At 50.0% G+C, this 13,010-nt stretch overlaps 1 protein-coding gene across 1 annotated transcript in view; it reads right to left on the bottom strand.

Moving 5' to 3' along the window:
* Positions 1-9,535: 9,535 nt before the first annotated feature.
* LOC102259272 (pancreatic secretory granule membrane major glycoprotein GP2) overlaps positions 9,536-13,010 on the bottom strand; it is a 14,582-nt gene continuing 11,107 nt past the window's right edge. Inside the window, exons 8-11 of the mRNA XM_005861483.2 lie at positions 12,528-12,690; positions 11,681-11,765; positions 10,463-10,507; positions 9,536-9,851 (exon numbers count right to left, since the gene is read on the bottom strand). Of these exons, the coding sequence (XP_005861545.1) occupies positions 9,793-9,851; positions 10,463-10,507; positions 11,681-11,765; positions 12,528-12,690 (352 nt within the window). The 3' untranslated portion in view covers positions 9,536-9,792. The remainder of the gene's footprint in view (positions 9,852-10,462; positions 10,508-11,680; positions 11,766-12,527; positions 12,691-13,010) is intronic.

Raw genomic sequence — 13,010 nt, forward strand, 5'->3', positions numbered from 1 at the left:
GCAGTGATGGCGAACCTATGACACGCGTGTCAGAGGTGACACGCGAACTCATTTTTTTGGTTGATTTTTCTTTGTTAAATGGCATTTAAATATATAAAATAAATATCAAAAATATACATCTTTGTTTTACTATGGTTGCAAATATCAAAACATTTCTATATGTGACACGGCACCAGAGTTAAGTTAGGGTTTTTCAAAATGCTGACACACCGAGCTCAAAAGGTTCACCATCACTGGCTTATGGTGTCTGTAGTCATGATGTGGTTTCATGGAGCTGTAATGTTTTAAAGAATGGAATAGGAACATGTACTTCTGGATCAATAAAGACTGGAACATCTACTTCAGAACATACGAAGACTGGAATAAAAACATCTACTGCAGAATAAAAAACAGCTTATGGACTCTGGAGTCATGATCTGGTTTCATAGAGCTGTAATGTTCTTAAAGAATGGAACAGGAACATTGACTTCAGAACATATGAAGACTGGAATAAAAACATCTACTTCAACATACAAATGGCCAACAGATATATGAAAAGATGTTCAATTTCACTAGCTATTAGGGAAATGCAAATCAAAACTACAATGAGATACCACCTCACACTTGTTAGAATGGCTATTATCAACAAGGCAGGTAATAACAAGTGTTGGAGACATTGTGAAGAAAAAAGGAACCCTCTGCCCTGGCTAGTGTGGCTCAGTTGGTTGAGTGTCGTCCCATGTACCCAGAGGTCTCTGGTTCAATTTCCGGTTGGGGCATGTGCCTGGGTTGTGGTCTCGATCTGCAGTGAAGGGTGTGCAGGAGGCAGCCCATCTATTTATCCATGTTTCTCTCTCTCTCTCTCTCTCTCTCTCTCTTCCTCTCTCTCTCCCTCCCTCTCTCTCTCTCTCTGTCTTGAGCATGCCCATGCCCTTCCCCCTCTACTTCCCTCAGGCATATCACATTTTCTTTTGTCTCCTAAGCTCTAAGGGCTCTTCTTTTGCCTCTGTAACTTGTTTCCTGAACCCCTTTCATTCACAGTTCACTTATATTACCTCTGTGATTTTCTAAATAAATTCCTTGTGGATATTCACTGAGAGAACCATGATGGTGGTGTAGGTAAATGTGGTACCCACCACCTCCCATAACCACATCAAAATTACAACTAAAATACAGAACAACCACCATTCAGAACCACCTGAAACCTGGCTGAATGGAAGTCCTACAACTGGAGAAGTAAAGAAGAAAGCACATTGAGACTGGTAGGAGGGAAGAGGCATGAAATGGGTTGGTCCAACACACATGGGATGGATATTTCCAAGGCCTCCTGTGAGAAGTAAGGGGTCCCACCATGATCCAGAGCTGGGAAGAGAAGTCCCCATAATTTTGGGCTATAAAAGGGATTGTAGCTGAGTGACACGTAGGCTGCTGGAGTCCCAAGTGTTCCTCTTTAAGGGCCCACACATGAACTACACGGTCTTGCTTCTTCTGAGCTCCAGTGTTGAGCAGTAGCTTTGGAGGAATCCAGGACATACAGAGAGGAATTGGACTGTCTGATATTAGGGCAAGAACTCAGGGGTGCTTTCTCCCAGATGGGGGTGCTCACAGGGATCATTGTTCCTGTGCTAGGACCTCCACTGTCACAGAGATGACTGGCAGCCATAACTGAGTTTCAATAGCATGGCCCACACTGCTTGCTCCACCCTGGTGATTCCCTGAGACCCTTTCCCATCCAATTTGCAGCCCTACCCAAACTGTTTGCAGCTGCTTTTCCATATGAATGGCCTGTCCTGGTTCAGGCTTCACACTTTGCTAAAATCTCTTAAACAAGCAGCAGCTGGAATCAGCATGCCCCATACCTATCAATAAAAGGCCCAAGACCAGGCACTAGCACCAGCCTGCCTTGCGTCACAGTTGGGCTTTGCCTAAGCACTTTCTAGCTGAATACAAATAACAGCCATCTGCAGATCTCTCTGTAGCTGTTTTATTTCAAATGGAATATTTTTTTCCATCTCTTCACTTTTAGCCTATGTGAACCTTTTATTCTGAGGTGGGGCCCTTGCAGACAGTATATATATATATGTCATGTTTTCTTATCCATTCAGCTCCCTGGGTCTTTTGATTGGAGCATTTAATGCATTTACACTTAAAGTTAATATTGATAGGTGCTTATTTATTGCCATTTTATTCTTTATGCCTATATTCTTCTCTCTATATATTTCTTCTTCTTCTTATAGTAGTACCTTTAAAGTTTTTTGCAATGCTGGTTTGGTGGTAATGTACTCCTTCCCTGATTTTGCACCTCCCAGGAAGCTCCAGAGCCAGTGTACCCTGTAGACAGCTTCAGATCATAACAGATTACAACTCTACACACCCTTAAGCAACACACTCAAGGGGTAGACTCAGTGAGCACCAAAGTCCCACTGAAGCAAGTTTTGCTCCATATGGGTGTCTCCTACATAGCAGCTCTTCCATTGTAGACACCTTCAGGTCCTTGCTTTTCATTGCTATGAATAGTTCATGCCATTCCTTTCTGGCCTGAAGTGTTTCTGTTGAGAAATCAGCTGACAGACGGTGCACCTAGAGTGACCAGCTCAGATGACTGGGGAGGCTGCACCACTGGGCCCTACAGGACACTACTATCCAAGGCCACTCTACCAATTTTAGGAGACACAGCAGCTCTACCCAATACATAGAATCAAACACAGGGAAGCTGCCAAAATATGGAGACAAAGAAACATGTTACAAATGAACTCTTGCTGCCTTTAAGATTCTTCTTGTCTTTAACCTTTGCCATTTTAATTATGATATGCTTTGGTATAGATCTCTTTGGGTTCATCTTGATTGGGATTCTCTGTTCTTTCTGAATTTGTGTGACATTTTCTTTTACCAGGTTAGAGAAGTTTTCAAACAGGTTCTCTAGTCCTTGTTCACTTTCTTCTTCTTCTGGTAACCATATGATACAGATGTTGTGATGAGCCATGTTGTCCTAAAGTTCCCTTAAACTATCCTCATGGTTTTAATTCTTTTTTTTTCTTTTTCCTGCTCTGATTAATTTTTTCTACCTTGTCTTCTAATTCATTGATTCAATCCTTTCCAGGGTTCTTGTCCCAGCATCAAGAAGGGTTCAGGAAATCTGGAGAAGGCTGTGCATAGATTAAATAGGAGTCCAGAGACAAAAGATAATTTTGAAAGGCATTGGGGGCCAGAGGAGCCTAGCTGAAAGAGCTAAGATCTAAGTTTTAAGTTCTCAGGTCTAAGGCCTAAGGTCCAAGCCCCCCTCATCCCAGGACCCCATGCTTTTTATTAACACAACTTGTCCTGAGGCGAAATGGAGATATGCACTTCAAAGGGTCAGGGTTTCAGTACAGAGTCCATTGTCAGAATGGGGGAATTAGCTTACGGCTGTTCAGGTGTTTGGCCAGTAGGAGGCAATAACATGTAGATTAAGATGCCCTTTAGCTGCCTGGCAGCCAAGATCAATTTAATGTATCCTATTCAGGTTTGGGGAAATGCCTTCAGCCATTCCCAGATGCAGCCCTGCTGTCATGCTGGAATTGGTCTCTGGCAAATCCTCTGTTCATCCACCTTATTGTTTATTCTTTCCAGTGTACTAATTTCTCTAAATATGTATCTATTGATTTTTTTAGAGAGAGAGGAAAGGTGAGGGAGAGAGAGAAACATCAATGTGAGAAGGAAACATCAATGGGCTACCTCCTGTACATACCCCAATGGGGGATCAAACCCAATCAGAAGAGCAAAAGAAAAAATAATTTAAAAAAATGAAGCTAGTGTAAGGAGTCTCTGGGACAATATCAAAGGTACCAACATTTGCATCATGGGGGTGCCAGAAGAAGAGAGTGAGTGAGATATTTCTTCCTATAGGTTTATAGGAAGAAATAATAAGAAAACTTCCCCTACCTGGTGAAAGAAATAGACTTACAAGTCCAGAAAGCAAAATGAGAGTCCCGAACAAGAGGAACCCAAAGAGGACCACACCAAGACACGTCATAATTAAAATGCCAAGGGCTAAAGACAGAGAGAATCTTAAAATCAGCAAGAGAAAAGCAGTTAGTTACCTTCAAGGGAGCACCCATACGACTTTCAGCTGATTACTCAACAGGAACTTTGCAGGCCAGAAAGGAGTGGCAAGGAATATTCAAAGTGATTGAAAGCAAGGACCTATAACCAAGATTACTCTACCCAGCAAACCTATCATTTAGAATTGAAGGTCAGATAAAGAGCTTCATAGACAAGAAAATGTTAAAGGAGTTTACCACCCCCAAACCAGTATTACATGAAATGTTGAAGGATGTTCTTTAAGAAGAGGAAGAAGGAGAAGAAGAAGGAGGAGGAGGAGAAATCAATAAGAAATCGGAGGCATGGAGACTTGGAACAGACTGATGAATCTCAGAGGGAAAGGGCAGGGGGAGAGGTTAACCAAAGATCTTATATGCATACTAGAGGCCCAGTGCATGAAATTCTTGCACAGGTAGGGTCCCTAGTGGCTGCAGGATAGGGCTTCCCTTTGTTCCGCGCTGCCCCCTGGTGGTAAACGCACATTATAGCAAGTGATTGAACTCCTGGTCAGTCAAACTCCCAAGGGGACACTTTGCATATTAGGCTTTTATGTATATGGATATATGCATTACTTATGGACACAGACAATAAGGTGGTGAAGGCCTGGGATGGGACATGAACCAGGTGGAGGGGGCAATGGGGGGAAATGGGAACCTCTGTAATACTCTCAACAATAAATATTTTTAAATAAATAAATAAAATATAAAAAATAAAATAAATAAATAAACTCCTTGTGCCAGAATTCCTGGCTCTGAATTACTTTTTAGCTGTATGCAAGGATGGAGGCCCAATATTACAAAGGGGATAAGTATGAGATGCAGGCGGGAGAAGCAGGTGGGGCTCAGACAGTGGAGGACACTGTCCGTTAGCTGGCAGGCAACCTCGCCCCACAGAAGGAGCTGCTGGAGGGATGCAAAGAGAGAAGTGAATTTGCTTCAAGTGCTCACCAGCTGCACAGTAGGGGACTGATGGGGAGGGGGAGCCTGGAGAAAGGCCAGTTGGAAAGCTGCTGTGGGTCCAGGTAAGAGATGACAGCTTGTCAATGGGGCCAAATGGAGAGGAAGCATTTCCTGGAGTTTTTACAGGAGAATGTATGGTGATGAGGAGGGTATTGCATGATTTCTAGCCCTTCCTGTGAGAAAGAGGTTAGAACAGTGGTCCTCAACCTTCTGGCCCTTTAAATACAGTTCCTCATGTTGTGACCCAACCATAAAATTATTTTCGTTGCTACTTCATAACTGTAGTGTTGCTACTGTTAAGAATCATAATGTAAATATCTGATATGCAGGATGGTCTTAGGCGACCCCTGTGAAAGGGTCGTTCGACCGCCAAAGAAGTCACGACCCACAGGTTGAGAACCGCTGGGTTAGAAGGAGCAGATGAGGCGAGATTATGAAATGAGTTAGATTGGCTGGCATTTATTTTTTGGGTTCTCATTCCACATTTCCTTCAGGTGACCAGCTTTCAGGGGATCGCCTTTCTCCCTGCCTCCTCATGCCAGCTGGTACAACACATCTTATAGCATCCCTTAGAGAACTATGAACGGCCATGACACTTCTCTTTTTGGAATCTCAGTTTCCATCTGGAAAAGGAAGGGATGAAGCTCCCGGGACGGAACCCTTCCCTCTTTTCCAGCTGGGCTGAGTTCTCTCCTTTGCTCCTGCTTCAGCGTCTGTCTCAGCCTTACCCGCTTCACTTTCATGCCCGCTTTCCCAGCAGCTGCTAAGCAGGCTGCCTACCCTCTCTGAAACCCCCACAGGCTCATTCTAGATGGTCCCTCAGCACAGACGCTAGTTTTCCTGAATGGGGGTCAGGTTGTTTCTCATGTCTCCGTCATTCTTCTACTCCAGAACTTCCAGAGTCTGGGTCCAGGCCCGTTTCCACTGTGTCCCCTGGTTTATACTTCTTGTCCCAGTGCCCAGCTGGGGGAAATGGGAGATGGAGAGGACAGCTAATGGGGGAGGAGGCATGGCTGGAGGGAGGCCTGGCCTGGGGAAATGGGATCCAGGTCCTGTGTCTTGCAGGCATGTATGCATATGGCTATATATCTGTGTGTGTGTGTGTGTGTGTGTGTGTGTGTGTGTGTGTGTGTGTGTGGCATAGGCTATAAGTGTCTCTATGGGGTTTTTTTCTGTACTAAGGTGTATACTAGTATGCATAAGTGGGCATGTATATGTTATCATCTGTGTTATCCATGAATGTCAATACCTGTGTATGTGTGAGGGCCTCTGTGTTGCAAATATGTTGTCTGTCCACATGTGTCAGTGCATATGTGTATGTTCCCATGTACCTGCATGCTCCTGGGTGTGTGTATGTGTGGTGGTACATGTGTGAATATGAGTGTCTGAGTGTGTGTGTGTGTGTGTGTTGTGTATAGACAGGCAGAATACAGCATCTAGTTAAAAGCATATGCTCCAAATTCAGGCTACCTGGGTTCAAGCCCTGAATCCAGCATTTAACAGTGACAGGCCTGAGTGAGTAATTAACTTCTTTACACCTTAGTTTTACTCACTTCTAAACCAGGAATAATGATAGTACCTGCCTTAAATAGCTAACGTGAGTTGGATGCTATAATGCCCATAATACACTTGAATAATGCCTGGTGCACAGGACATGCTTAAAAACATGTTTGTTGTTACTAAATTATTCATGGCCTTGGCAATGCATATGAAAGTGACTGGGCTAGCAGGCCCAGGTGAGGCGCTGTGTAGAGATGGGTCTCTGGGCTCACGAGGTGGATGTGCACAGCTGTTAGAGCCTGTCTCTCCGTCAGGTGTGAGCCCTACATCTGAGTGTCAGTGAGCATGTGTGCCTGACTGTGCTGTACCTGGGAGTCTCTCTGTGTGTTCATGTGCCACCAGATTCGAACCTCTCAGCACAGGGACTGTGTTTCATCATTTACCCAGGCCTGGGGCCTGGGACATGGCACGTTTCCCAGCAGGTTAGTGTTGATCAAAAGAATAAAGTAGACTGGATGTTCTGAGATTGTCAGTCATGGAGCACACGTATCAGCAAAAAACAAAAAGCTGAAACTAGCCAGCTAGATGATAGGTAGATGGAGAAAGAGAAAGACAAGATAGGAGGTAGATGATAGAGAGATTAATGATAGATATATAGATTATAGATAAGTAGATATAGTTAGATGATGATAGATGATGGTAGATAATAGATAGATAGATAGATAGATAGATAGATAGATAGATAATAGATAGATGAGAGATAGATGAGAGATAGATGAGAAGATGAGAATAGATAGATAGATAGATAGATAGATAGATAGATAGATAAATAGATAGATAGATAGATAGATACATGATAGATACATGATAGATAGATAGATATAAAATTGTTGTGTGTGTTTTTTTTTGAGAACCTTGACTGATTCAGAAGGTGACCTGCTTCCTAAATGTTCTCCTGCTGTTGAGAAAACATGTCCCTCATATCCTCATCTGATGAAGATTTACTCATAAGTTGTGTTAAAAAGAGGAATTTCTGCTAACATGGGATAACCAGAGCTTCTGATAGATGAGAGATAGATGAGAGATAGATGATAGGCTCTATTTAGGTAGAATCCCAAGTACGTTGTGCTGGAAGAGACCTTGAGGCCATATATCTCAGGGAGTCCCACCCTCTGCCCAGGTAAACTGTGTTATCATGGAGCTCCTCTGAGGACTAGGGAGGAGGGGACCACAGACATCAGCAAGATTCTATTTGCTTTTAATCTCAACTTAATGGATATTTAGGTAGAACTGTATTTAAAGAACGAGTTTCACTATGTATGTTTGAGGACCGTGGTCTAGCCCCTCCCAAGCCTGGAGAAGGGACATGTGAGGACTCCTGGTCTCTCCCTCAGCCCCTCCTTGTGCATGGCCCCTGGGATGCAGCAGGTCCGAATCCTGAAGCAGGGGAACTGGGAGGTACCTCCTCCTTGAAACTCTCCGTCTGAAGGAAGCCACCATCCTAGTGGCCTTTGGGCCTGCCCTCAGGCCCACCCGGCTGTGCTGAGGGAGATGAGCCCACGCACGTGCCTCAGACGATGGGACCAGGGAAACCTGGGCTCAGGCAGGAGTCGGACCACCCAGTGCCATTGGAGGTGGAATAGCACAACGCCATCAGTCCCGTGGCCCCTGAGTGAGGGAGCAGTGTGAACCCTCAAAGCTGTGCTTATCACGTGATGACAAATAAACAGGAAATGCTCCTCTCAGAGAGGGCAGGACAGGGGACACAGATAAGCAGATGTGAAGGTCTGTGGTTTCAGGACTTGGCAGATGGAGAGACACACCAATGGGTTTTTGGGGGGAGCCTGGGTGCCAGTGGGCCTTCTGTCCCAGGGGTGTCTGTCCCAGGGGCCATCAGTCTCAGGAGCTGTCTGTCTTGGGGACCATCTGTCCTGGAGGTGTCTGTCCCTGGGTCCATCTGTTCTGAGGGCGTCTGTCCCAGGGACTGTCTTGCCCAGGGGCCGTCTGTCTGTCCCGGCCCAGAGCTCCTCTATTCTTGTGTTATCCCAGGGGCCATCTGTCCTGGAGTCGTGTGTCCCGGGGGCCGTCTGTCCCAGGGCCATCTGTTTCCGGGCCGTCTGCCGGTCCTGGCCTGGAACTCCTGCATCCTTGTCTTATCTCAGGGGCCATCTGTCCCAGGGGCTATCTGTCCCAGGGGCCTTCTGTCTGTCCTAGCCCAGAGCTCCTGCATCCTTGTCTTATCTCAGGGGTCATCTGTCCCAAGATCCATCTTTCCCAGGTGCTATCTGTCTTGGGGCCGTCTCTCCCGGGGCCATCTGTCCCAGGGACCTTCTGTCTGTCCTGGCCCAGAGCTCCTGCAACCTTATCTTTCCTCACCTCTGCCTGAGTTCATTGGGTGGGATCTGTTTCCTGAAACCACCTGTTTCTGCACAGGTGCCTAGTGGACAGTCCCTGCCCTTACCCAGCCCCAGCCCTGGGCTGGCCCTGACCTGGTCATTTCCCTGAGGCCAATGTGGGCAAGGGGTGCACTGCCAGGGCTGTGAGGGCTCATGCAGAGGGCCTTCACCCTCTCCAGCTCTGTGGCTACATCTGCCTGGTGGAATGATGCATCATCCTCTTCTGGAATTGGGGGCGTGTGGGGGCACCACTGCGTGCAGCTGGGCTGTGCTCTGGCCGACAGGTCTCTGCACCCCATCAAGCAGTCCCCCCAGCACCAGCCCAGGGCAGGAGTCTGTGTAGCTCCAGGCACATCCAAGCAGGTCAGCAGTGCCATGGGGACAGGGGAGCAGTGGGACCATCTCTCCTGGGGCTGGGCCTCTGAGGGTGGCCCCTTTACGCATGTTCCCATATGACTGAGGGCCCGGGATGGAGATGCGCCAGAGGATTCGGTGAAAGCAAGGCCAGTTTGTTCAATCACTAGCATGGGAGGGGCCTCTGTTAGGAGCTCGCCCCCCGCCCCCCGCCCCTGTGCCACGGCCCCTCGTCTCTGGTCCCTGGACCACAAAGGCACGCTGCACTGCGGGGAAAGGCTAGAGCCACAGAGGCCTAGCAGGTTTGTTTTCAAGAAACTATTAAGGGTGAGAAAGCCGGCACAGGCGGCTGACAGCCTGCACCATGAGAATGGGGTACAAGGGCCCGGAAGCCAGACCAGGGGACGCCCATCCTTGCCCCACCGGCCCAGCCTGCAGTCCGCTGACACTGGACATCTGAATCGGGAGGTCCGAGGAGCCGGAGGCTGACCAGAGGCGTCGCTGGATGGCCCAGTGCCCGGAGCTCAGAAGAGCCAGGCCAGGAAGACGGGCAGGAGCAGCCCAGGCCCAGCCCCCAGGAGCCCTGGAAGGAGGAGGAGGGTCAGGGGAGCTGCTGCCCTCTGCTGCCCGGGTCACAGGCAGAGCCCCTGAGGCACGGCCTGGGCAAGCGCTGGGAGGCAGCACAGGGCCTGCCTCGGGGCACAGCCATCTACCCCCAAACCCTTTCTCAGGCTCCTCCGGGCACATGGGCACTTTCCCAGCCTCCTTTGCAGGTGGAATGTAACGGGATGTGGGTAGCCGTCATCAATGCCCTGTGGAGGCCTGGCCCTCCCACCCTCCCGTGTGGCTCTCCTGCGCTCTCCTGCTGCCTGGGACACGAAGCTGGGCCGCACCTGTCACTCTCCTGTTGTCTGTTCCCACACTCAGGGCAGCCCGGGCCCTGTAGCTCATTCTGGCACCTTCAGTGCCTAGAGCGATGCCTGCACATGACGGGCACTCAGAATAGATCTGTGTCTAAAGGAGCGGCTCCCCTGTGAGATGGTGGGCATTTCCAGTCCATCTGGGAGCTGACTGGCTTCAGTGTCCACAGTTCCAGCGCAGGGCCCACCCACCGTGGGGCTGGATGGTGCCCGCATTGAGAAGGGAGGAGAGAATGTGGGGAGGGAGGTGGGAAAGGCAGGAGAAATGAGGTACCTGCAGGGCCGGGGGTCCCGTTCATGACACCAAGAGAGGGGGCACCTGGTGACAAAAGCAGAAGTGAGGGCTCTCGAGTCTCGCTGCAGCGGCCGCACTGTGGCCGGGGTTGCGCCCGGTCCCCCTGGGCCTGGCCACCGTGGTGTAGAGGCTTCTGGTATTTGGCAGGGACCTTTCTAAGCACATTTCATGCATTGGGACCCTAATCCACCTGCGCATTCTCATCCCCATTTGACAGATGAGAAGACTAAGGCTCAGTGATGTCAACAGACATGCCACATTGTCCTTGCTGGTAAGCAGCAGAGCTGGGATTCTAACCCCAGTCTGTCTGAGTCCAAATGAGCGTCCCTACCGCCACCAATCCCCAGCCCCCCCTCCCCCAGTCCCTGCGACACCACCGGGGGCTTCCAGTGGGGGGAGGGCTCGGTGAGGCGGGGACAACCCTGGGCAGAGCCTCCCTGCAAGCCACCTCCGTGGCCGGCCGTGGAGAAGGGGTGGCGATAACGCTCGCTCCCTGTGCTGTGAGTGTGTTCTGTCAGGGCCCACAGTACTGCTACTGTTGTTGTTACTACGATAATGTCACTGTGTCCTCATTTCTTTAGGACAAAAAACAATGCATCCGGCCAGGGTTTGACTCTCTGCCAGGGCACATACCTAGGTTGTGGGGTTCAATACCCGATTGGGGTGAGTTCGGGAGGCAACCGGCCAATGTTTTTCTTTCACATGGCTCTCTCTCTCATGCGAGGAGCCACAGAAAGCATCCCCACATCACGCCCCAATACAGTAACTGGATTGTGAGAAAGTCATTCACCAGCAAACAAAGCTGGGGTGGGACTTAGCCTTCACCCCAAGGGACTGGGCTGTGGGCCCTGGCAGGAGCGATAACCAGGACACACGCTTCGGAATCAACCCGGGTTCAAGTCTAGCTCCAGCCGCTCACAAGCTGGGAGTCTGGTGAGTCACTTAGTCTCTCTGAGCTCTGGTTTCTCACCTATAAAATGGACACGGCCAAGGTGAAGTGAGTCAGTGGACACGGCTTAGCCTGGCCTCCAGCGCACAGGGGCCCGCAGTGGCACACGCTGTCAGTACCACCCAGAGCACCGCACGGAAGGCAGACGCCTGGGCGGGGCTCTGCCTCGTGAGGTCGGAGACTCCAGGCCCCTGAGGCTGCTGGTCAGCCCTGGGCCACAGGTTTGTCACCAGGACGTGGCCACTTACCCTTCCGAGTGATGGGTCCCAAATCTAGAACCAGGTCTGGGTCGATGGCCACTGCTTCACTACGGAGTTGGCTTCTTGAGCAAAACTGTGGGGATGGAGAGTTCTCATGTCATCAAAATGCAAAGGATGAGAGCATGCTGGCTGCCGAGTCCAGCAAGCCTGGGCTGGAATTGCCTCTCCGCCCTCTTAGCTGACCGACTGGGGACAATGACCGCTCCTCTCTACCAGATAAAAGAGTGCCTTCCCGGCGCGACAGGCTAAAATGTGGTGTGGCCACAACATTCAGACACACAGTCCGCACTCGGTGAAGGCCAAACGTCAGCAGGCAGAGGGCACCATGGGGCCTGGAGTCACACCTTAGCTCTGATGGAGCTGTGTGGCCCTTGGTAAGGGACTTCTCTGAGCCTCAGTTTCCTCATCTGTACAATGGGGTCAATAAGAAAATCTACTGACATGGTTGTTGTGAGGATTACATTAGACAAGGCGCAGGAAGGTTTAGGCACAGAGTGAGCGCTGAAACGGCACCTGTCATTGGAATCACCTAAACACATCTCTCGCCAAGAAGACCTGTGCACAGGGTCTTCCTCTGGGGACACGAGAATCGCTTATACCTGGTGCTTTGGAGGCTTAAAACCATCCGTTCATCCTTCTTCCTTTCCTCTTTTCCTCCCTCCCTCCCGTGCTCCACCAATCATCCATCTCTTCATCCCCCAGCTTTCTTCTCCCTCCCTCCCTCCCTCCTTTCCTCCCTTTTCTTCTTTCCGTCTATTCATATTCCAATAAATGCACATGGGGGCCCACCAGGCCCCAGGCCAGACTCCAATAGTCCATCCAAGGAGACGCTCACCGGCTGGCACTGCTCACGCAGGGAGTGGCACAGGCGCACCTCGCAGTGCAGGAAGACTTGGTCGTAGTTCCCCGCGAACATGAACATCTGGACCGAGAAGCGGCCTTGGGCGGACACCCCGTTCTCCTCCACGGAGATGGTGGAGTCCAGCTGATTCGGGCAGCTGCGGGTGACAGCGAGGGTCTCACTCGGAGCAGCTCAGCGGGCCTGAGGCCCTGGGCTGCGCCTTCCATCTGTGCCCAGCGTGCAAACAGCACCCGAGAGGGGCACAGCCCCGGCTCCCTCCACCAACCAGCGGCTCTGCTCCTCAGGTCCTGAGATGCTGTGCATGGCCCGAACCCCGTTTTCTGGGCATGGTCCCTGAGCAACAAATTCCAGCCCAACCGGCTTCCAGCTGCCTGATCACAAGCAGGTCCTTGCTCCCCTCACGAGCCCCAGGCCCGCCTGTCTGGTCTGGGGGACCTGATCTTATCTGTCTGGCGT

This window comes from Myotis brandtii, unplaced genomic scaffold (assembly GCF_000412655.1).
Source record: "Myotis brandtii unplaced genomic scaffold, ASM41265v1 scaffold152, whole genome shotgun sequence".
NCBI lineage: Eukaryota > Metazoa > Chordata > Mammalia > Chiroptera > Vespertilionidae > Myotis > Myotis brandtii.